A 24,423-nucleotide genomic window follows, 5' to 3' on the forward strand; every position below is an offset into this window, starting at 1 on the left:
TGAGAATTAATAGTAATTTGGATAAAGGTGATGGTGGAGGTGGCGAGAAGTAGTCAAATTCTGGATATATTTTGAAGACAATCAAAATGATTTTGCCGATGTATTGGATGTGGGATGTGAGAGAAAGAAAGGAGTCAAGGATGATTCCAAGATTTTGCCCTGAGTAAGTGGAAGAACAGTTTCCATTTACCGAAGCTGGGGGAAGATTGTGAGAGGAGCAGTTTGGTAGGAGGAATATTAAATGTCTGATTTAGGGTGTGTTAAGTTCGTGATGCCTTTTGGAGTCAAGTGGAGACGTAGAGTAGGAATTTGTATGTAAGTAGGGTGTAAGGAAGAGGATGGGCCTGGAAATATAATTTTGGAAATTATCACTATATATAAATGACATTTAAATCTTCGAGGCTAGGTGGACAAAGAAATATAAATAGTATTTAAAGCCGTGGGACTAAATGCCCCAAGGAAGCAAGTGTATGTAGGGAAGAGGAGAGGTCTGGTTACTGAGCCCTTTGCCAGTTTCATATTTAGAGGTCTGGAACAGGAGCATCCAGGAAGGGGGAATGAAGAAGCAGCTCGGCAAGGTAAGAAAATTACTTTCACTTAACAAATGTTTCAAGTGGGAGGGAGGGGCCAAACTCTGGTAAACCCTGTGGGAGGACAAGCACTTGTGAGGACTGAGAAATGACCAGTGGATTTTACAAGGTGGAGGTCGGTGGTGACCTTGACAGGACTGCTCTCAGCGGATGATAAGCAGTGAAAGCCTGACAGGAAGGAATTTCAGAGAGTGAGTGTAAGGAAGAAATGGATGAAGAATGTGGGGAATGTGAGGAAGACTGTGGGGCAGTTTTTGTTTTTTAAGATGGGATATATTATAGCATTCTGTGATAGGACTTACTTAATTGGGTGAGAAATTTTGGTAAAAGGAAAGAGAGGAGACAATTATAGGAATAGACAGAGGAGGTGGCATACCGGGCATGGTGATGGCATGGCTTTAGATAGTGGCATGGACAACTCATTGATTTTCAGGAGTGTGGGTAGGTATACTGTGGGCCAGCTGGCAGATCTGGAAGTGGGAACACAAGGAAGTTCTTTTCAGATAGCTTTTATTTGCTCAGTGTAGTAAGAAGCAAGGTCATGGCCTCCTTGGCTACAGGTTCACCCTTGGAAATTTCTTCACGTCCAACCTTTCTTTCCATTCCCACTGTTCTCTTCCCAATGAAAACTCCAAGCTGGGCTGTAAAGAGTATCCTGGTGTGAAGAAATCAGCGTCTCCTTAATAAGACAGCCCTACGCTTAGAGAAAGTTAAGGTCTCCACAAATTGATCGGTCCTTCATATGTGTTAAAGGATAAACACTGGGGCACCTTTCAAATAGCCTCTCTGAGGTTTGTTGACCGGGACTGCTAGGTCGTCCCCTCTCTTGCTAAGTATCTCTTCCATCTCCTGAGTGTCACGAGGCACCCCCCTTGTCAGGCTGGCAACAGGCACATCACTTTGTGAGAAGGGTGCTCCTGTGTAAAAGGCCTGTAATTTGTTGTGTTAAGGAACTGGACTGTGATTGCTCAGCTACTGGCTTGTAAGCCCTCCTCTCCTTTCCCACAAGGCGTATCAATTTTGAGTCCATAGTCAATAATTTGGCTTGGTCGGCAGGGTCTGGAGAGGCGGCGGAGTGTGTGCGTGCGTGGTAGGACCTCTTCCTGCCTCGTTTCACGGAACTGTTTCAATTCAGAAAGGCTGTGTTGTTTCAGAAGGGATTATAAATTCAGCCTGAATGCTGGTCTAACCAGCTTCTTCCATGCTATCACTCCCTACCTTTCTTAAAGATCTCAAACCGGGTGTCCTTTTTGTCCAGAGGCAATTTGACTTTCTGTGGTTCCTTCTCAGTCCAAAGGCCAGGAAGAGAGTCACATTCCCGCTCAGTTCATGTTAAACATTATGGCCCTTGGTCTATAGATGTTGTTTGAAAATGGAACTGGTATGCCAGGGGTGACCTGAAGTTACAGTTTCTCCTCGATAGGTCTTGAAATCAAGATGTCATGATGTTGATCTAAGGAAAAAATTAGAAATTTCTATCCTGACTAGCTGGAATCATGGCATGGGTGGGAGGATGAGGCCTAAAAAGAGAGATAACATCCTTAATTGCCTTCATAGAAATCCAGGTGAAGTCACTGGGAAAATGATTCTCCCAATGAATCTCAGCTTCTCCTCATGTTGCTCCTAGAGCTGAAAAAAACCTTGTGCTGTATTAGGTGACCACCAGCCTCCAGATTCCTCTCCTCCAGCGACACTAAGAATTCAGTCTGACCTTAACATGCTTTAAATCTCCTATGGTCCCCTCCCCATCACTCTTAAGATACATTTCACCCCCTTCTCCCACCCCCCATCCATCTGCCTGTCCTCCTTAATTATCTTTTACACCTGTCCAAATCTAACTAGTTCTTCAGGGCTCAGCTTAAACTCTATATCTCCTCTGTGGAGAGATGGAATAAATTTAACAGATGTCTACACTGAAAGCCAGGCACTGTGCAGAGTTTTAGGGATTCAGAGATGCACCGAGAATAAAGGACAGGACCCGACATCAGGGAGCTTTCAGTCTAGTAGGGGAGATATTAAAAGAATTAGAAGACAGTGTGGTAAGTACAACAGTGGGATTGAGTGTAAGCTTGAAGAGGCTCAGAAGAGGGAGCTGTTACTTGTGTGTGTAGAATTGGAAAGGTTTCCTGGGGGAGATGACATCTGAGCCTGGGTCTGAGGCTGAGAAAGGGCCAACTCCTCCAAGAGCTCTCCCTGCGTGAATTCCCATAGCACTTAGCTTGGCTCCTCCATGGACACCCACCTTCACCGCTCTGCACAGTTGGCGCCCTTTGCTTGTGAGTCTGTTTACATCCTGTCTCCAGCTAAACCAGGATGGAGATCTTGCCCTTATGCTCCCCACAGTCTGAGCACAAGGCCTGACACCGAATAGGGGCTCAATACATATTTGTTAAATGAATAGAATAAATGAATCCCGGAGACAGGTTTTTCTCTCTCCAAACACTTTATCCAGAGTTTTCCTGAGCTAGCCAGGGGGATAAATTCCTTCCTAAGGCTCCAGGAAGAATTACCAAGTCAGTGGAATGTCCCTCACTTCCTGTCCTTTGCTCTTTTGCTCGCTGACTCCGCAGTGTCCCCTGCTGCCTCCAAATGCCTATCCACCAAGGCCTTCCTTTCAAAGAGCTCCAGGCTCCAAAATCTCTCTCCAAAAAAACGACCCTTACTGATTAAACTATGGAACACAATGGAATACAGCTGTGGGAATGGTTGGGAATGAGGCTTTCCAATGTATACTTTTTTAATGTAAGTTTGATTTTGGAAACATGTGAATGTTCACCTATTTTAAAAAAAAAAGAGAGAGAAACCTAAACCTCACATTGAAGATGATGAAAATTCACCCAAGAGTGTGAATGACTGATAGGTAATTGAATTTTCAATTTTAGCTTCAATAAATTATTTGTTGAATGAACACATGAAGATGTCTCCATAGCATCTCTGGATCTCCACTTCAGTCCCTTGCTCCCTATTTCTCCCTAAAGAGGGAGGAGACCTCACATCTAGGGAGGGCCAGAAGCTGGAGGATAAGGGCACAGGGCACTTGAAGTCCTTTCTCCCAAACATGTCTGTTTCAGGGACATCCCAAGTATGGGTCCTTTGATTCAAATTCCTTTCTCTTTGATGGTCTCTATTCCTGGCTTCTCTTGGGGAAGAGATGGAGCTGGTATTAGGACACTGATTCAGACCTCATGGGTTCATGGTTAGTTGGCCTTGAAATTGGGAGAACCCAGGTTTTTAGGAGATCCCCTAGACCTCTTTCCTGGGTCCAGACTCATATCTACCTACCTACTAGGTATTTCTACTGGGATATCTCTCAGGCACCATATCAAAAAATTGCCTCATCATTCTCCACCCAAACCTGATTCTCTCAGCCTCCCTACCCCCGAAGAGCACTCTCACACACCCAGTTACCCAAACAAATTTAGGTTTCATGCTGAATTCTTTCCTCTCCCTTACCATCCTCCAATTTATATGCCCCACGCTTACCCCTCAGGCGTGATCTGAACATCTTCCAAATCTCCAAATCTGTTAGCACCTCTCCAACTCTGCAGCCATTCCCCTAATCCAGGCTTCCAGCATCTGTTAACTGGATTATTATAGCAGTCTCCAACCTGGATCCCACTCCAATCCATCTGTAGCCTTGCAGGCAAAGTCATCATTCCAAAATGCAAAGCTCATTATGTCATTTTCCTGCTTAAAACCCTTCAGTGGCTCCCAAGTGGCATTAAGATAGAAGTCCAAACTCCTTATTGGAGCTTACAGGATCCTATAGAACCTGGTCCTATTTTCTTTTTTCTCCCTTATATAAAGCCATCTGGGTTTGGTACTTTTTGTTGTAAGCAGATTTTTAACTATTGATCCAATTTACTATAGCTATTGAATATTTTGTTTATAAATTTAAAAAATTATTTTTATTTTTTGGCTGTGTTGGGTCTTCGTTGCTGCGTGCGGGCTTTCTTTAGTTGCGGTGAGCGGGGGCTACTGTTTGTTGCGGTGTGTGGGTTTCTCACTGCGGTGGCTTCTCTTTGTTGTGCAGCACGGGTTCTAGGCGTGCGGGTTTCAATACTTGTGGGACTCGGGCTCTGTAGTTGTGGCTTATGGGCTCTAGAGCGCAGGCTCAGTAGTTGTGGCGCATGGGCTTAGTTGCTCCGTAGCATGTGGGATCCTCCCGGCTCGAACCCGTGTCCCCTGCATTGGCAGGCGGATTTTTAACCACTGCACCACCAGGGAAGTCCCTTTTTCCAACTTTTTGAGGCAGATGCTTAGCTTATTAACTGTCAGCCCATCTTCTGTAAATAAGTATGGAAGTTAAGATGTTTCTAAGTTTCCCTTTAGCTGTGTCCCACAAGTTTTCATATCTAGTATTTTCATTATCATATTCAGTTCCAAGCATTTAAAAATTTCCATCATGATTTTTTCTACAACCTATTAGTTATCTATAAGTGTGTTTCAAAATGCCCAACGGTATTTTTTGTCATCTTTTTTTGTGAATGACCGCCATCTTAATTCATCCTTGGGTAACAAAATCATTCCCCAATCTGTACTTACTGGATACACCCTAGAACTTCTGTTCCCAGAAACATGCTTTTTGGCCTTTGGACCTTTGTACATTCCGTACCTGCTGCCCGGACACTCCTCCTTCCCCCTTTGTTAACTCCTACTCAACCCTCAGGTCTCAGTATTTTTAATAAAAAAAAATTCTCTGCAAGCCTGCCTTGAACTTCCAAATCTGGATTAGATAGCCTTCTGCTTTTCTAAGTGCTCTCACACAGCTTGTACTTAACCTTTTTGCTTCTTTTCTGTTTTTCTCACTCTTAGATTCCTCCTGCAAACTCCTTGAAGACCTTGCTCAGTGCCTGGCCCACAGTAGGTGATCAGTAAAGAGTTGTAGAATGAATGGTGACTCTTACCCTGTCACTTGCTGGTAAAAATTCCCATTTTGGAGCCACAGAGAACAATACACGGCTGCTTCCCTCCCCTCAGGTATCGTCATATCCATTGTGTCTCTCTTTGTGGTTATGGTTTATCTCTGGTTGTTCATCTCCCTCCACCCCATGCCACCCAGGTCCCTGGGAGGCCTATTCTCTGGAGCAGGACTGGGGCTAGGCTGGACTCCAGCAGCTGCCCCTCCCCTGCCAGTGACTCCTGGCGCTAAGCCTTCTTGCCAGCAGGTGGCACCTAAAGCCTGAAAGCTGAACTACTCTGTTCCACGTTCCTTTTCTGAGCTGCTTGTTGGGACACATAACCTGGCTTGGGCTGTGCTTGGGCTTGGAGAGGATGCTCTGGCATGGGAACCTGACTCCGGGCTCCCCTGCTGCTGTCCTTTCTTCCTTGTCTAGCAGCAGTCACTGTCTGGCCTTTTCCTTTGTCTTAAGAGTCCTATTCAGTGCCTGTGCTCCAACCAGACAAAAAACTAGGTGGGGCACTAAAAACTATGAAAATGATGATTTTTGTATATCATGTATGTTCTTATGCTCTTTCCTTAGTAACTCTCTCTCCACATTCTCCCTGCTTGTCCTCTTAGATCATCTAGGAAGCCCAGCTGAGCCCATCAAGGAAGCCTAGCAGCCTGGCTCCCCTCTTAGTTTCATTTCCTCTCCAAAGCTTAGAGGCTAGAACTGGGGAGTTATTTATTTTTTTAAGAAGTAAGAGAACAATAACAAAAGTAGACAACAGCTGTGGGTGTGTAGGAGTGTTACTGACTTGGGTCCTTGGACTCTTTAACCAACAGAAATTGATAAGAGGCCAGATGAGGAATTCAGGCAAGGCTTTACTGGGACTTGTGCTGCAGCATGAGGGAGCGACAAGTAGTAACAGGTGCCCTTGCTCGCTCTCCGTGGAGGGCAGGCTGGTTCCTTCAGTGGGGTGAGGACGGAGGCAGATCTGCAGATGGGGCCGGAGGAGTGGCTTAGGTGTTCTGCCCACCCTCTTGGTGGTGCCGTGTGCAGGGATCATGCACAGAACCCTGCTTTTGCTCCCAGTACCTAAGTGGCAGTCGGTTTGTGGCCTTTTATCTTATTGCTTATAATTGCCTGGATTGCGGCATGCATGCAGTTATTTTTAATTCCATTAGTTTCTTTGTACTCTGTTGCTGTGGAGATGTGCGTCCAGGTGCAAGCACTGCAGTAAAGGCCCCAGGTCCCAGCCTGTCTCAGGAGGAATTTATTGAGGCACTGCTAGTATCACTTTTACCTCGTCCGAGAAATATTTTAAAATTTGCTTTTGGTGGTGGACTCTTTCTTTGATTATGTCACTGCTTTGGGCGTGACAATCTCACAAAAATTACGTCAAGTTACAGCAGCGTCGTTATGGGTGGGCAGGAGATCCTTGGGAGGCAAAGGAGGGGCCATTAATCTTGTCTGGAAGAGGATTAAGGAAGGGACAGTTTGATCTGAATCTTGAAGGCAGAGGGGAAGGTTATTCTGTCTAGGTATTAGAAACAATGGGAATAAAAAGAGAAGCACATTATCAGCCTTCTGTATTCCCAAATGCTCCCAGCCTTACCCCCAAACTCTGCCTACTAAAGTCCCCTCAGCCTGCTCACATGCTTCCTTGGTGAAAGCGCCAAATCCTAGCCACTAGATGACCAGGGAGCTCACATGCTTCCTTGGTCCCTTGGTCAAGGACTTCCTTGGGGCATCCTGGCCTCTTCTGGGTGACTTAGCTTGTACCTTTCACCTGCACATTTGCCCTGTTGTGCCAAAGTGTGGCCGTCCTGTCTTCTTGAGCACCTGGACCGCCGCTGCTTTCTCCGGCTCTCCTAGGAGCTAATGGAGTTCAGTTGGAATTCCACGTACTTGTCATAGGTGCTCTTGACCCTGGGTTTCAAGATGTTGCAGGTGAGATCCTTATCCTTTCCTGCTATGCTTTGGCTTTCAGCTTCAGTGAACCCAGGCCAGTTGGCAGGTCTCTCCTGGTGAGGGAGTGAATGCCCCACAGCGGCTGTGAAAGGGACTTCTCTTTCAGGCTGGAGAAATGAGGATTGGGGAAAAGAGTGATTTGGGGATTATGGGACAAATTTAAGACAAAGCTCACATTTTGCTGATGCCTCAGCCCTGGGGCAATGAGCAAGGCAAAGGCGACACTTGGGTGCCAGGAATACGTGCCACAAGAAAGGAAACAGTGGAAGACAGATGAGGTGCATGAGTGGGAAGCTCCTTTGAGAGATAATCTAATCTGCTCCCAGAAAGGATGTTAGAAGTGAGGTTATTAAATTGCTCTGGAGAAAATGCTGGGGTTAGTACTGTCCTTGTGGAGCCACAGGTGCAGACCTATGTCTCTGCTCTTCTCTGCCTGATAAACGCTCCCTACCAACTTCTAGGCCTTGCAGGAAGCACTGGGTTTTTGGTGTGGTGGTGCTATTACATTGGATGCGAGACCCTATCGTGCCAAGGAGCACTACCTGGAGGTTCTGGAGGTTGTAGGAATTCCGGAGAAGAGCTGAAGGAGAGGTTTCTGGACCTGGAAGAAACCTCTAGGCCCATTAAGCTCAACCCTATCTGTCATTTTATAGTTGAGAAAACATGGGAAATTGCTTGCTTGCTCAAGGTCACACTGAGTTAGTGGCAGAGTTGGATCCACATAAAACACTGGTTGCTATGGTTCATTTCTTTTTTCTTTTTCTTGGCTGTGCTGCGTGGCTTCTGGGATTTAGTTCCCCGACCAGGGACTGAACCCGGGCCCTCAGCGGTGAGAAGGCAGAGTCCTAACCACTGGACTGCCAGGCAATTCCCGGTTGCTATGGTTCTTAACACTTAGGTCCACCGTACCAGATGATGTCTCATATCCCCCACCACCCTGTCTTGGTTCCTTCTCGTGGGGCATGAGTAATCAAGGACTACATTGGACCTGGTAGCCTTGGTCCAGGATGAAATGCTATCCAAACCTTGCTGGAAAATGCCACCACTAACCTCCAAATGCCCGTTTTGTTTATGCTTAAAGTGCCTTCTCAACAGGAAGGACCAGGCTCTGGTGGAAAGAAAACAGGTCTGCTGCTAGGATCTCAAAGCCAGTGGAGAAGTGAAATGAAAAGGGCCCCAGAGGACCCTAAAATAAAGGAGACAAGAGCCTTTGGCGGTGGTTGGTGGGGATTTACTGCAAACCGTTATAATTAAAGTGCTATTTTACAAGTGTTTAAGACAGGGCAGACAGGCTCTGAGCCAGGACTCAGCTTCAGAGGCACACGCCTGGAGGGGAAATGGCACTCGCAGGGGCCATGAGCTTAATCACTGCCGCTCATTTAATAAGCACAGTCGTGCTGGAGTCTTCTTAGGGAGCCTGAGAGGAAAAGAAGGGAGTGGAGAGAGCCATGCAGCAGCTACTTTAAATTCCTAATCTTGCTCCATTCCCACTGTGCACTCTGCCTCAGAGCCACCCTGGGGACTGACACAGATCCTTCCTCTGGCCCAGGCTTCCCACCAGCTCAGGGTGCCTGGGTCATCCTCGTTATCATTCATCACTGATTTCCTTTTTCTGCCAGAGGTTTTCCCAATTTGTAGCTTAAAAAACACCAGCAGGAGGAGAAGCAAGGAATGTTCTTGTTAATATAAATCCACACCAAGATGACTCAAGAAATGGGTGTTTCCCAGGGTTGGCAGGTACATGGATGGGTCCCGCATTCTTTGTCTGTAGGGTGCTTGAATGGGTAGTACTGTTGAACGTGCCAAAGGTCTGCGCTTTTAGGACCTGCTCATGTTTTTGAGGACCTCTAGGGAGAATCACTGGTTTAGAACCAGGGCCTATCAGAACACTGGGAGAGGGAAAACTTGATGAGTCCTGAGATCATTCCCAGGAGGAGGGGAGCACTACTTCCGGAAGCAGCAGCGGGGAGGACTGTGCCAAGGCTCTGCCCAAGGGGCCAGGGTGCTTGGCCTGGAGGCGCGGCTCCTCGTGCAGTTCTGGGTTACTGTTTGGGCAAAGCGAAGTCCCAGGCAGTTTCCTGTGCACATTTCCACATGGCCTGCATGAGGCGGGTGAAGCCCATGTCTTTGGGCTTCTCCAGGCCTCTCATCAGCCGTTGCTTCATGATAGAAACAAATTCCTTATTGCTCAGCTCTCCGTTGCCTAGAAGAAGAGGCAAACACAACAGGGATAAGTGACAGCCTTGGAACAAAGACAATGAGACAATTCCATTGCTCAAATCACGTAGGTCCCAAAGCCTAGCGCTCTCTCACAGCCAAACTCAATTCTCTTGGTTAAAAATGAACTGGTTTGTACTGTCCTTGATGTTTCCAATTGCAACTCAGTGATAGTTCCGTGTAGTGTGACAGAAGTTGAATGAGAATATATATGTCAGGTCCTGTGCTAGGTGTTGAGAATAAAGAGATAAAAATGACTTTGTCCCTTGAAATACCATCAGGTTATGGGAGAGACAAGTACATTATTTCAATCGTATGGTAAATGCCATAATGGGGTAAACAGAGGATGCTATGGGGGCACAGAGGAAGACTATCTAACCCAGGCTGGGGAGGGTGCAAGTACAGGTCAGTAAAGGCTTCCTGGAGGTGACTCCTAAGTTGAATCCCAAAGGATGAGCAGGAAGTGGCTAAGCAGAGGGGAGTGAGACGGGGGAGGCATTCCAGTAGTGGTAGTAGCATAAGCAAAGGCACCTGTAGGAAGCAGCACAGCTGTTAGAGAACTACAAGGAGTTAGGTATTGCTGGACACACAAAGATAGGGGTATGGCCAGTAAACCAAAGAGGAAGGCAGGAGACAGGTCCTCAAGGATCTTGTATCCTTATGAAAGGGTTTGCACTTTATCTTCAGGGCAGGAAAGGACTGGGAGAGGGGAGTAAGATGTAGTTAGATTTCCATTTTGGGTAGATTTCTCTAGCTGGATGATGGTGATAGACTGGAGTGGCACAGATGGAGTGAGTATGGGAGCCAGTTAGGAGGCTGTTGCAGTAGTCCGGGTAAGACATGATGAGGCTTTTCATGGTGAAAACTAAAATCAAAACCTGGCTTTGGGTTAAGCCCATTTTCTCGTGGCTTCTCATTTGACCCTCTTCAGTGGCAGACTCTCAGGTCTAGAGGAGAACCTGGAGAGCATCTGGTCTGACCCAAGGTCACTTCTCAAGCCACATGGAATAGTAACCACTCCAAAAGTAGAGGACAGTTACCATTTGACTAGATGCTCAGGAGTAAATGTCTGCTGATTAAAAGAATCGCAGCCATTACTGGTGGTGACAGGAAGCTAGCAAACAGACCTCTACTAATGATCAGTCTGGGAAGAAAGTGGTAAGAGGGAATAATTGGTTTACTTCTGTATAGAGTACCTGAAAATCTAAACGGGCCCATGTTTGCTGTCTGAAAAGAGCATGGGCAGCCTCAGGGATACCTCAGAGCAAGATTAAAACAAACAAAAAACAGGTAAAGCTAACCTATGGCACTAGAAGTTAGGGAAGTGGCCGTCCTCGGGGGTATAAGTGACCGGAGGGCAGCAGCACCAGGCAGCTCTGCGGTCCTGGTGATGTGCTGCTTCAGGATGATGCATGGGTGTGTTCAGTTTTTAAAAATTTATCAAGCTCCACACTTATGGTATTTGCATTTTTTTGTATGTATATTATACTTTAACTTAAAAAGTAGCCTGGCTGGGCTGAAAGTTAATCAGTAATATGGCTTATTAAGAATGCAATTAAAAGAACAAAAAGGTCTAAATAGGATTCTTAATATTTTGTATAAAAAGAAGCTTAAGATGAAAAAACCTGAAGTTATTTTTATTTATTTATTTTTTGGTGGTGGGGCTTGCAGGATCTTAGCTCCCCGACAGAGGATCAAACCTGTACCCTCGGGCAGTAAAAGCGCAGAGTCCACTGGACCACCAGGGAATTCCCCAAACCTGAGGTTATTTCATTCAAACTACTCTGGCATTTGCTTCTTGCTTCCCTAAGGCCAGGGCTGACCAGTCTGAACAGCCTGTTACCTGTGAATTGGATATATGACTGAATGTCATTTGTGTGCATGTATGATCTGTGACTGCAACTCTAAATTCTGTGACAAACAAGTCTGTTTGAAAATTGGAATTCTCTGTCCCCTGGCATTTTGACCTAACATCTTGCACTGGTAGAAATGACAATGGCTTTCGAATTTAATATCTACTTCCCTTTTCTGTAGATTAAGAAAATGAACCCCAGGCTTCCCTGGTGGGTTCGAGCCCTGGCCCGGGAAGATCCCACATGCCACGGAGCAACTAAGCCAGTGAGCCACAACTACTGAATCCCATGTGCCACAACTACTGAAGCCCACGCACCTAGAGCCCATGCTCTGCAACAAGAGAAGCCACCACAATTAGAAGCCTGCGCACGGCAATGAAGAGTAGCCCCCACTCGCCGCAACTAGAGAAAGCCCGTGAGCAGCAGAAAACCCAATGCAGCCAAAAAAAAATAAAAATTAAAAAAATTAAAAAAAACAAAAACAAAAAAACCCCAAAACAAACAAACAAAAAGAAAATAAACCCCATTTACCACCAAAAGCAAAGGTAACAAAAGCAAAAATAAACAAGTGGAATTATATCAAACTAAAAAGCTTCTGCACAGCAAAGGAAACCATCAACAAAATGAAAAGGCAATCTACTAGACAGGAGAAGATATCTGCAAATCATATACTGATAAGGGGTTAAAATGCAAAATATACAGAGAACTCATGCAACTCAACAGCAAAAAACCAAACAACCTGATCAAAAAATGTGCAGAGGACCTGAACAGATGCTTCCCAAAGAAGACATACAAATGGCCAATAGACACGTGAAAAGATGCTCAACATCACTAATCATCAGGGAAATGCAAATCAAAGCCACAATGAGATACCACCTCACACCTGTCAGAATGGCTGCTAACAACAACAACAACAACAAATAACAAGTGTTGGCCAGGATGTGGAGAAAAGGGAACCCTGTGTACTGTTGGAGAGAATGTAAATTGGTGCAGCCACTATGGGAAACAGTATGGAAGTTCCTCAAAAAATTAAAAATAAAACTACCATATGATCCAAATTCCACTTCTGGGTATTTATCTGAAAGAAACAAAAACACTAACTTGAAAAGATATATGCACCCCTATGTTCACTGCAGCATTATTTATAAGAGCTAAGACACAGAAACAACCTAAGTGTCCATGGACAGATGAATGGATGAAGAAAATGTGATATGTGTGTGTGTGTATATATATTGTGTGTACGATGGAATATTATTCAGCCATAAAAAGAAGGAAACTTTGCCATTTTTGACAACATGGATGGACCTTGAGGCCATTATGCTGACATAAATCAGAGAAAGATAAATACTGTATGATCTCAGTTATATGTGGAATCTAAAACGAACAAACAAAAATAATTGAGTTCATAGATATATAGAACAGATTAGAGGTTGCTAGAGGTGGGGGATGGAGGTGGATGAATTCTGGTGCAGGGCTTCAAAAGGTACAAACTTCCAGTTATAAGTAAGTCATGGGGATATAATGTACAGCATGAAGACTATATTTAAAAACACTGTATTGCATATTTGCAAGTTGCTAAGAGAGTAGATCTTAAAAATTCTCATTATAAGAAAAAAATTTGTAACATGTATGGTGACTAGACTTATTATGGTGATCATTTTGCAATATACACAAATATTGAATCATTATGTGGTACACCTGAAACTAATATGTTATATGTCAATTATATGTCAATTAAAAAATTAGGTCCCAGAGATAAAATGATTTTTTAAAGGTAATGGAAGTAGATATTGATAGAGCCTCCTTCTAAAAGGCTGGAAAATCAAACATTTCCCAGGACTTCCCAGGAGAAGAGGGGAACTGTGATGCTGGTTGCCATTACTCCCATATTCACTTCACAAACCAGCTCTTGGATACTGGCTTCAAAAATTATAAAAATGTTCTTTGGAAAAAAACTCAAACTACCTAAAAGTGATTAGAGTAAAAACAAAACCTGGGGAGAGTTACTCTCTCTGCAGCAGTGCTGTCCATTAGAACTCTCTGCGATGAGGGAAACGTTTTTATCTGTGCTATTTTCAATACAGGAGCCACCAGCCACGTGTGATACTGGAAGAAGTGAGTTTTAAATTGTATTCAATTTTAATTAATTTAAATTTAAATAACCACATGTAACTGTGGTATCATATTGGACAGGGCAGCTCTAGAGAATAATCACCCTTCCCTGTGGATGAGGACTCTCCTTGTCCTCCCTCTGGGGCTTCCTTTCACTCAGACCTCGGTTGTGGGTTCAGGGGGGAGATTTAAATAACTCAAGTTCAACTTAAAAAGTTAATGAGGACTTCCCTGGTGGTGCAGTGGTTGGGAATCCACCTTCCAATGTAGGGGACGTGGGTTCGATCTCTGGTCAGGGAACTAGATCCCACATGCATGCCACAGCTAAGAGTTTGCATGCCACAACTAAGTAACACACCTGCCGCAACTAAGACCTGGCACAACTAAAAATAAAAAACAAACAAAAAGTTAATGAACACCTGTTATGTGCAAAGTACTGTCTGAGGTCCTATTTGCAGGGGAGGGGGGATCCAAAGGTGGATAGGACTTGTAACTACCCATAAAAAGCTCACAATTTGGTAGGGACATTAAGTCACATACACAGAGATGGAGTGTAACATGCAGCAATGCGGACAAATTGAACCAAGTTAAGGAATAAAAAAAACAGAGTGATTCATTATGCTGGGATTAAAAGGGAAGGTTTTACACATGCAGGAGCTTTTGATCTGTTCTTGAATTCTGTGAGCCTAGCTTCCTGGAAGAAGATGAACAGTGAATCCTGGCTGTGAGACAGGGAATGGAGGTCATATAGTTCAGAGGGGGGCAGTGCACTTTTGGTTCAAATCCTGGATTTGCTATCTAATACTACCTTTGTGATCCTGGGAAAACTCCTTTACCTCTCTGGGTTGCAGCTTCCTTATCTATAAAATGTGGTTAATAACTACTCCTGTGTCAGAGGCTTAAATGAGCAGCTTGCACAGTGTATCTGGCTCATAGTAAGCAATGAAAAAACTGTGAGATAACTAATAACGACCTACTGTATATCACAGAGGACTCTACTCAGTACTCTATAATGGTCTATATGAGAGAAGAATCTAAAAAAGGGTGGATAGATGTGTATGTATAACTGATTCACTTTGCTGCATGCCTGAAACTAATACAACATTGTAAATCAACTATACTCCAATAAAAATAAAGTAAAAATAAATAAATTTAAGGCAAAAAAAAAAAAAAAGAGAGAGAGAAAAAACTGTGAGCCTCCATTGTTAATATTATCATCATTGTATCAGCCAACATAGCTGAGAAATAAGGCCAGAGCAGAACCAGGATCTCTTAAATTGGCTAAATAAACTGCAGAGTGCTCACAGACACAACAGACCTTAGTGTGCAGCTGGAATGCTATGATGGGTTGTAAATGACTGAAATGTGCCCTGGGTGGTGGAGTGACCAGTACCATCTTCTTCCTAGAGACATTCAAATATTCAAGTGCTCCTATCTACTAAGCAGTAAGCTGGGTCTAATTTTTTTTTTTTTTGGCCGTGTCACACGGCATGCGGGATCTTAGTTCCCCAACCAGGAATCGAACCCGTGCCCCCTGCAGTGGAAGCGGGGAGTCCTAAACACTGGACCACCAGGGAATTCCCTTGTTTTTATTTTTAGGATCCTTAGGGTCATAAATGAATTTAGGCCTACAGGCAAATTAGAATTATAAGAAGAAATGGAGAACACAAACCAGGACCAGGGGTGATATTTCTCAATGTCATGAGTCTGAGGGCTGAGCTACTGATGTGGGAAATGGGGAAGTTGAAGCAGTCTAGGCTGGTACCCTGGAGCTGGCTGCAAGGAGCTGGCTCCATCATAAAAGTGTCTACTTCAAGGGCAGTAAGGCTTGGTTTTTCCGCTGGACTCCAGAGGGCCCCACTCACCATCACAGTCAAAGAGCGCAAACACCACATCACACACGTGATCTGAGAGTTCCACTTTAGCCACTGTCCTGGCCACCTGCTGCATGGTTACTGAAAGAAGAAAGATGTTGAGTTAGCACAGCAGAGGGACTTTCATTTTGCTTTCTCTGAATGGAAGGATAAAACTATTCAGTCACAATAAAAAATTTTCAAGTGTATTTACGTCACATTTAAGAAAATGATAACTCAGTTTTTAATCCATAACCCCCTTTCCTTTTCACTTCAGATTCCATTTTCTTTCTACTGCTGCCACAATCTAGGAGGTATATATAATTAAGTAGGAATGCCTGATACTAAATTTATAGAGAAAGTAGACTGGTGGTTACAAGGGGCTGGGGAGTTAGTGGTTAATCGGTACAGATTTTCTGTTTGGGGTGATGGAAAAGTTTTGGAAATAGTGGTGATGGTTGTACAACACTGTGAATGTAATTAATGCCACTGACTTACATACTTAAAAATGGTTTAAATGGCAACTTTTGTTATATATATTTTACCACAATAAAAATTTAAAAAGTGAAAATCCACATAATATTTAAGGATGGAATTCTAAGTCTTCAGCAGGCAGTGGTGGCTTTTCTAATAAATTATTACCAGAAGAGTGCCTTGAAAAAAAATAAAGAATGCCTGATAGTCTCCGTCTTGGCATTTCCCTCCCACTGGAAAGAACACAATAACAAAAAGTCAAGGAAATAATGAGGCAGAGAAAGGATGGGGAAGTGGGGAACAAGGAGACTTGTCTGAGTGCACTGAGGCTTCACCCACCCGTTACTGACTGACAGTGGAGAATCTGCATGGCTGAGCTCCTGCCCTTCCTCCCAACAGGTTTTCCATCAGCCACTTTGTCTTTCCCAACTGTGCCGCTTGGGAGAAGCAGTGGCCCCATCTCACTAGATCAATACAGTCTCTTTTTTTTTTTCTTTTTCCAGATCTCATCAGAAAATCTCTTCTCTCTTGCCATTTTTTCTTTCTCTGACATTTACTGTTAAACACTAGCAATCACGTGAGAACTGGGTTCTCACAAAAAACAAGCCAGGAAGGACTAGGCAATTTCTCCTGCCTTCTCTGCCATTTATCCTCAAGCCTGATCCAGCTACATCTATAAATTATGTTATTGCTTATAGACACACTCTTAAGTGAGGTAAAACTCAGAGGAAAGAAAAAGATGAATTTCTATTTATGAACCAACCAGCAATGGAGTGTTCATATCTATAAACCTCAGATTAGATTCTTCTAGAAGCAATGTGAACTTAAACTAAAGGCAGTGTGCCTTCTCTGCTTATTTCATTCCTATAATTTCAGTTCTTTCTTGTCATTTTTTTTCTGCATTTGCTCTTTCACTTCACCTCCATAGCCTCCATTATATTCACCACAGGGCCCCTGAGGTCAGCTGATACAAATGCCAGAACAATGCAGAGGAGCAAGGAGAGGCAGTAGAAAAACTGCTTGCAAGTCACAAGACCTGAGCTCTAGTCCTGGCTCCATCAACTTGCTGTGGTGGAGTCACCTGATCTCTTTAGGTATAATATTCTCATATTCAAATGACGGGATGCCACAGGATAGCTGCTGAGGTGGCTTAGTAGTGCAAGGAATGGTTTACTGGCGTTTTCTAGAATCTGAGGGTGAGGGATAGGGGTGGAGGTACACAGAAACAGCTGAAGATCTTGTGTGGCGAAGGGCAGAAGAAAGGTATAAAGGCCACAAGCTGGGCTGTACCTTAGTGTCCACAGCCTCTGGCTGGAGGGGGACTAGGCTGCTCACGAGAGCGGGAAGAGTCAGATTCCTCCTCCTGCAGCTTTAGGTTACTGCTCATACCGCCCCTCTTCCCGGGATGCGAGAGTGAAAGAGGAATCAACATCCCCTGGAACTAAAAGACTTAAGCAGAATATATTATTGTGTGGATGTTCACGAGATGTGGTTAAGTGCTGATGGGGGAGATGGGGCCTCTACTAGACTGTAGAAATTCTAGGGTTTAGAAACTTAGCCTCGTAGGTCTAGACACTTGATTCTCTCAGTCAGCTCAGGAAGAACTGATTCCTGCTAACTAAATGGCCCGGGGAAAGAGGAGAAACCAGAAGGCCAATTTACAATGAAAATAGTAACTGTTAAGAGAACTAAACTGATGACAGCTGGCCATTATACTTCTCAGTAGGAAAATCTACTAAGGAAACTCAGTTCACCACAGAAGATTGCTCAGTGAAAAGAGAATCAGATCAGAAGACACTGGATGCTCTCAAACTGTGATCATTTACTGAATTACCCTTTGCAGCCACAGAAATGTGTCCTGAGAAGTGGCTCAAAACCTGTTCTATGTAGATAAACACGAATGCTTTATGTTAACCATTCCTTTCTCTGCCAATGTTTGTTAACCATGCCTTTTTCACACCAATACCACACCTGTTATAACTGATAACTACCCTCTTTTTCTCTTTCCCAGTTCCATTTTCTCAGGGCAGAGTGCCTATTGCCAATTCTTTTTTTAAAATTGGAGTATAGTTGCTTTACAATGTTGTGTTAGTTTCTACTGTACAGCAAAGTGAATCAGCTACACATATACATATATCCCCTCTTTTTTGGATTTCCTTCCCATTTAGATCACCACAGAGCACTGAGTTCCCTGTGCTATATATTAGTGCTAATTCTTGATGCTCCAAGTGCCTATCCTTTTCCCCATGAAGATAGACTCTTTCCTCTAAATAAGCCATTAACTAAATAATATCCAAGAATGTCAGTGAGAGCTCTTGGCTTTTTTTTTTTTTTTTTAGTAGAAAGCTCATTAAAGTGGTACTAAGTGGTTGTAGAACAGGGACTTCTGGAAGCCACTGTCAGGAATCCCTCATTACAAATACCATCTCTTGACAGAACGGTTACAGAATATGTTCCATCTCACATGGAGAGGGCTCTGATGCCATCTGTACTACAGGAGCTAAGTTATTCAAACCACTGGGATGTTACCAGCCAGCAAAGAGCCTGGCTGGGGTGCCCTTTCACAGTTCAAGATCCTCAGATAAGCCCCCAGGGTGTGAATCAGAGCAGTGGAGGAAACAAACATTAAACTGGCTGGTGAGCTGTACAGCCAAGAGCACTTGGGACAAGTAGGATGACAGCAGATTACAAGCCAAGTGCTTGACAGCTGGTCCTGAGAGTTGGCTCATTCAGATTTGCTTCCACATCTCTGAACCACAAAGCCATAATTAAATCACAGCAAGGAGAACAATCCCTCACCCCCTCTGCCCCAGATCTCAACTTCCCCATGCAGACCAGTTGTTGGTACTGGAATTTGGGCCTCTTTTATTTCATGATGCTAATTGATTGATGGTTGGGGTTCTAATCTGAAAGATGTCTCTATGGAGCATGAAGTCACCCTGGAGAAGCCTACGTTTCCAAGGCCTATCTATTCCTTTGGTACAAATCTGGTCCAGCTGCCTGAACAATAGATGGACATGAGATTGGGTGATTTCTACTAGATTGTGGTGGGAAGGAATTTGCAGAAGCGTGCTGAATTGGCACTCAAAAATGTGTTAACCATCTGGCTTTTTGAAAAGTCCAGGCAGAATCTGAATTGTGCCAGGACCCCCAATTTACTCTCTGGCACAGTCCATGACTGGGCAATTCAGCCTCAGACAGAAACTCATACTGAGTTTGTGTGACTATAATGTCAGAAGCTATATTACATAAAAGTATTCACAACAGTAGTTGAACAGAGGAAAGGAGAGTTCTGGAGGGATAAGAGCCCAAACATCCACTTGGAATCAGAATCTTAGAACTGGAAGAGACCTCAGACGAAAGGTAAAATGCAGAGAATTTGAATAACTTGCTCAGGGTCACAAAGCTAACTAGTAGCACAGCTGGGTCTAGAATCAGGGTCTTCTGACTTCCAGCCAATGCTCTTTTCCCTATACACACTGGATCCACTCGATCCCTTATATGGACAATGGATCCTCCCATGAATCTGTCACTCTGTTGTTTTTTTTGTTTTTTTGGGTTTTTTTTGGCCGAACCTCATGGCTTGCATGATCTTAGTTCCCCGACACCCTCGGCAGTGAAAGCGCGGAGTCTTAATCACTGGACTGCCAGGGAATTCCCATGAATCTGTCACTCTAAACAAGAGAAAGAGCTCAGATGAAAGAAAAGCCAAGTTGGGGATTACTCCTTGCTAGTGGGCAGGGACGAATAACTGAGTAACAACTAGGGGTTGTGAAGAGCCAGCATTATAGTTTGACCACAGATCTGATTGCCCTATACATTAGCATTCCCTTGGAATGCATACTGACAATTTTAAGAACTTAAAGAAGTTTATGAAAATGCAACCCAGTGAAAAGCATATAAAACAAAGGTGGCCCTGGGAGCTTCTATATCTCTGATGCATAGATAGATCTACGGACAGTGTGACCCAGTTAGGAACTGCCTGTCTCTTCCTAATGCAAAGATGTTTGGAAAGGTGATATGCAACGTTGGGTTGGCAGTCTCTAGCTGTGCAGCCATGTGATTATTCCTGTCTTCCTGGACTGCAGTGGAGAAAATCAAAAGCTGGCTGGTGACTGCCAAGGTTAAGTAAGGGAAGACATTTCTGCTTCAGCTTTGGAAGGGCTTATGATGCAGAGGTCCTAGTTTCTTAAATCCATACCTAGATGGCTTCGGGGAAGGCGGGGACGGGGGAAGGATTTTCCTTTAAAAAGCACCTGTCCTTTCTTGGAAGTATCTTCTTCCAAGATACTTTGGCTAATACAACATACACATTTCAGCCCGACTGAGGGGGTGTGGGTGGGGAGGAAAGGACAATATTTAGGATGACAAGCAATTTAAGGAGCCAAGAGCAATGCAGTATACTAATAATGAAAAATATAACAATTCTGTGTTCCGCACGGTGCTTCTGAGCTGCAGGCAGGTTGACCCCCTCTGTGTGCTCAGGCAGTCCACCGTCAGAGGTGATGCTGGTGATCCTGGCTCTTAAATACTGGTATACGCCACAGAGAAAACCTGTGGTCAGGTTTTCTGAATCTCAGAGCATCATCCCAGATGACTGCTTCAATGGGCTTACATGATTAATCTAGTAAAACTGATTTACAGTAAGGTTTATTGCCATTGTCCAGTATTGTATCTGGCGTCATTAACGCTCAACACATTTTGTCCACAAAGGGCAAGCATTTCTATCAGTACCATTAGGCAGTGGTTTCAGGTGCCAATCACAGTTCAGTGGGGGAAACTATACAAACCATTAAGATGGAGAAGTACATAGGAGAGCTATCAGACATTAACGGACACATATGGGTCACAGTGGAATAGACTGTACTTCGCTGGAGGTACATTTTGGATCCTAATTCTAAAGGATTAAAGAGACATACTGCTCCAGAGTTGGCAGGTACAATAGTAGGTGATGGGGGTGGGGGTCTGAGTAAAGTACTGAAAGCAGGAAAGGATGCTAATGCCTGATTAGAGAGCTAGAACAGAGGTGCAGGTGGGGATGAGATTTTGCAGGGGGCCAGTCAAGTCTCCTTGCAGGGAAACCTTTATAACACAGCCAGGTCTTATTCGGAGACCAATTTACCATATTAACTTGCTTTTCCCTCTTTGACTCTTTAAATTTTCATTATTTTTTATTTTAAAAAGTTATTTTTCATTAGATAATACATTCAGCTGTTTCAAATTCAAATGGTACAAAAGGGCTGAAATCTCCCTCCCAAACTTATACCCCCGCCCCCTAGTTGTCCAGAGGCAACCAATATCTCCAGTTTCCCCAGAAATATTTTATAGATATAAAATCAAATATTTATTCTTCACTTTTTCCCACAAAATGGTGGTATATTAAATGGTTTTGCTTGACTCATTTAACAATATATCTAAGAAATAATTCCATTCCAATACATAAACAGTTCTTTTTTAACAGCTGCACAGTATTCCACCAAGAGGATGTATCATTATTTAGATAACCACTTCCTCATATTACTCTAACCTCAATCTTGAGGAGGAAGTGCCTTTTATCCCCCCTTTACAAAATTACTTCTTTGGTGGGCTATGGGTGGGCTGTGGGTTCTCAGCTTCAACACAGTCTGAATCTCTGATGGCTAAAGTTGAAAGCAACTGAGATATTTAAGTTCAGTTTGCTGAAATTATGCCAAAAGGCTAAATACTCTTCACCTTAGCAAGTGTCTTATAAAACCTTCAGAGGCTTCTAAGGGTAGTAACCCCTTAAGCCCCCCAAAAGCAGCACATGCGTTAAAAAGTAATCTCTATACTCCCCCAGTTGGTATAATTCCTTTCTGATCCTTTTCATAGTAGGATGTAATGTTGGCTGATGTTCTCACTTATCTATTTAAGAGGATGTTTTGGCAGTTTATCCTACCCTCACTCTCCTCTCTCCCCCAGTGGTAATCATGAATCCCTAAAGCAGCTCCCTTCCTCCTTGGGGTACTTATATATAATTTTACTAAATCACAACATATTCAAAGCAACATAGTTAAGCCAGAATCAATCTTTAGAATTGCTAAGTAACTTTAAATTAGGGGAAAAAAATTAGGTCTCTGCAGAGAAAGTGCCTCATGAAGCAAATATTTCTTTCAGAATTTGAGCTTCCCTGCCTACATCATGAATAATTGTGTTTAAAAAATTGATGACTTTGTCTTAAATGAATGAAATCCTGGCCAACACTCTTCTTCACACATAAATGTTTTTACAAAATGCAATAACAAACCGAAGCATAGGGGCTTGCCTCCACAAACTTTAAAAGAATTTATAAAATAGGAGCTTTTTTCCCATAACCTCTTCCCCACACGTCTTTATGACATTCCCATTTCCTGCCTTCGTTCTATGGCTGTCTGGAGATGCTCTCCCATACATTTTTGCTGTGAACTTTTCCCTATTTCTGCCTTCCCATAAAAGCACTGAGTCCCCAGTAGAATTCTCTAGGTCCTTCTCATGGCAGTGGATCCCGCGTACTAAAGAGAACAGTGGTATGGAAGTGAGTGAACCTGAATCTCTGGTCTCAGTTTTGCATCGCACTAGCTGTGATCCGAGCAAGTCATTTTCCTTCAAGTGTAAACAAAGAGGTTAAAAGAATAAAGCAAGGGTTTAAGTAAAATGATTTCTAAGCTCTTTTCTAGCCCTAAAATTTTATGACTGCCATTCTTAACGTCTTTTTATATAACATGGCTTAGATCAGTTAAAATGTCCATATCTTCAGAAGTCCTCAAAGAATAGAATGGTGGTAATTTCTGGTATGGTGGGTAGAATTCTGAGATGGTTCTCAACATCCCCACACCCTGTAAAATCTCCTCTCTTTGAATGTGGGCAGGACCTGTGAATAGGATGTGATACCACTCTTGTGATTAGGTTACTTTATATGGAAAAGGTAATGGGATAGTCACTCCCATGATTACAGTTATATAAGAACCCATCTCAGCACACTGGGGAAAGAGATTCTCCTGCTGGCTTTGAAGAAGTGAGCTGCCATATTGTAAGAGGGCCTGTGAGAGGGCCGCATGGCAAGGAACTGCAGCAGTCTGCTGCGAGTGACAGCCAGCAAGAAAAAGGGACCTCATTCCTACAACCAAAAGGAAATGAATTCTGCCAAGAACCCAGGTGAGCTTGGAAGAGGACTATGAACTCCAGATGAGAAAGCAGTCCTACTGATGTCTTGATTTCTGCCTTGTTAAGACTCTGAGCAGAGAACCCAGTTATGCTATGCTCAGACCCTGACTTATAGAAACTAGGGGATAAATAGGTGGTATTTTAAGCTGCAAATTTGTAGTAATTTGTTATAAGCAAGAAAGTTAAGTAGGGAAGGTATTTATGGTTGGGAATGTCCTTTTGACGTTCCTCAAATCATACTTTATATAGAGCTACACTCATTCTAGGTATATTTTATGGAACTGTCACTTTTCTGCAACTACTATACCAAGCTCCATAAACTAGCTCTTATAGAGGCACTAGCCAAGATCTAATTAATTTTTAAATTTCTTAGCAAGAAAACAAATTAAAACTGCCACGCTTCTCTTGGGAATTCAACAGCCTTGCTCTGATTTCAAATGTATCTGATAATTATAAGTTAGTTCATTTTCACACAGATTTGGATATTCTGGCTATAACATGTCCCTTAAAACATTACAACATTCAGTAAAAAGCTGATTATTTATAGAATTTCAAATCTGGAAGAACACTTGGAGATAATTAGTATAACTCTAACTTGAGGTCAGAGAAATTGTGACTTGCCCATGTGTCAAGGAAATTAATGACATGGGAAGGTGTCATACTCCTATCATTCTCTCCCTCACCCTAGGTTTTTATTAGAGCTTTAGCATCCTTTTCAGTATCTGACCATGTTTAGAATTAATTCACTCATTCATTCAACATTAATTAAATATCTACTGCATAAATATACATAATTCTTCTAGGCTCAGAGTAGGACACAAAGATGTGGAAAACATTGTTCTCGTCCTCAAGAGTTTAGAGTCCAGTAGAAAATTCCCCCTTGAATGCTGTGGATACTAGAGATATTAATACTGCTTAGATATTCCTAGGAACAGGGAAGTTAAATAATGATAATGCCTTCTGAAAGCAATGATCCCAAGAATTTTTGGATGAATGATGAAACTTAGGAGAAACTAAAAGCTCCAATTTTCCTATTTAAAAAATACAAAAAAAACCCCACTTATAACTTCTAAACTAATACGAATCTCAAAAAGTACTGAAAAAAGCAGTAGATACTACTTTCTAAGAGAACAAAATTAAGCCTCATCAGGTTCTAGGATTATTATTTTTTTAATAACTTTTTGGGACTCCTCTGGTGGCGCAGTAGTTAAGACTCTGCCTGCCAATGCAGGGGACATGGGTTCGATCCCTGGTCTGGGAGGATCCCACATGCTGCAGAGCAACTAAGCCCGTGTGCCACAACTAC

The 24,423-nt window shown here is 43.2% G+C and overlaps 1 protein-coding gene across 3 annotated transcripts in view; it reads right to left on the minus strand.

The window, feature by feature from the left end:
* Positions 1-6,283: 6,283 nt before the first annotated feature.
* Positions 6,284-24,423, minus strand: part of MICU1 (mitochondrial calcium uptake 1) — a 205,996-nt gene continuing 187,856 nt past the window's right edge. For 2 of the 3 annotated variants that reach the window (XM_082673274.1, XM_082673276.1), the window contains 2 exons: positions 15,495-15,584; positions 6,287-9,650 (listed from right to left, as the gene is read on the minus strand). In XM_082673274.1, coding sequence (XP_082529400.1) covers positions 9,490-9,650; positions 15,495-15,584 — 251 coding nt within the window. In that variant the 3' untranslated portion in view covers positions 6,287-9,489. Of the gene's footprint in view, positions 9,651-15,494; positions 15,585-24,423 lie in introns of all 3 variants that reach the window. The other variant, XM_082673275.1, reaches the window with a different exon arrangement.

Source organism: Grampus griseus (assembly GCF_964374135.1).
Source record: "Grampus griseus genome assembly, chromosome: 16".
Lineage (NCBI taxonomy): Eukaryota > Metazoa > Chordata > Mammalia > Artiodactyla > Delphinidae > Grampus > Grampus griseus.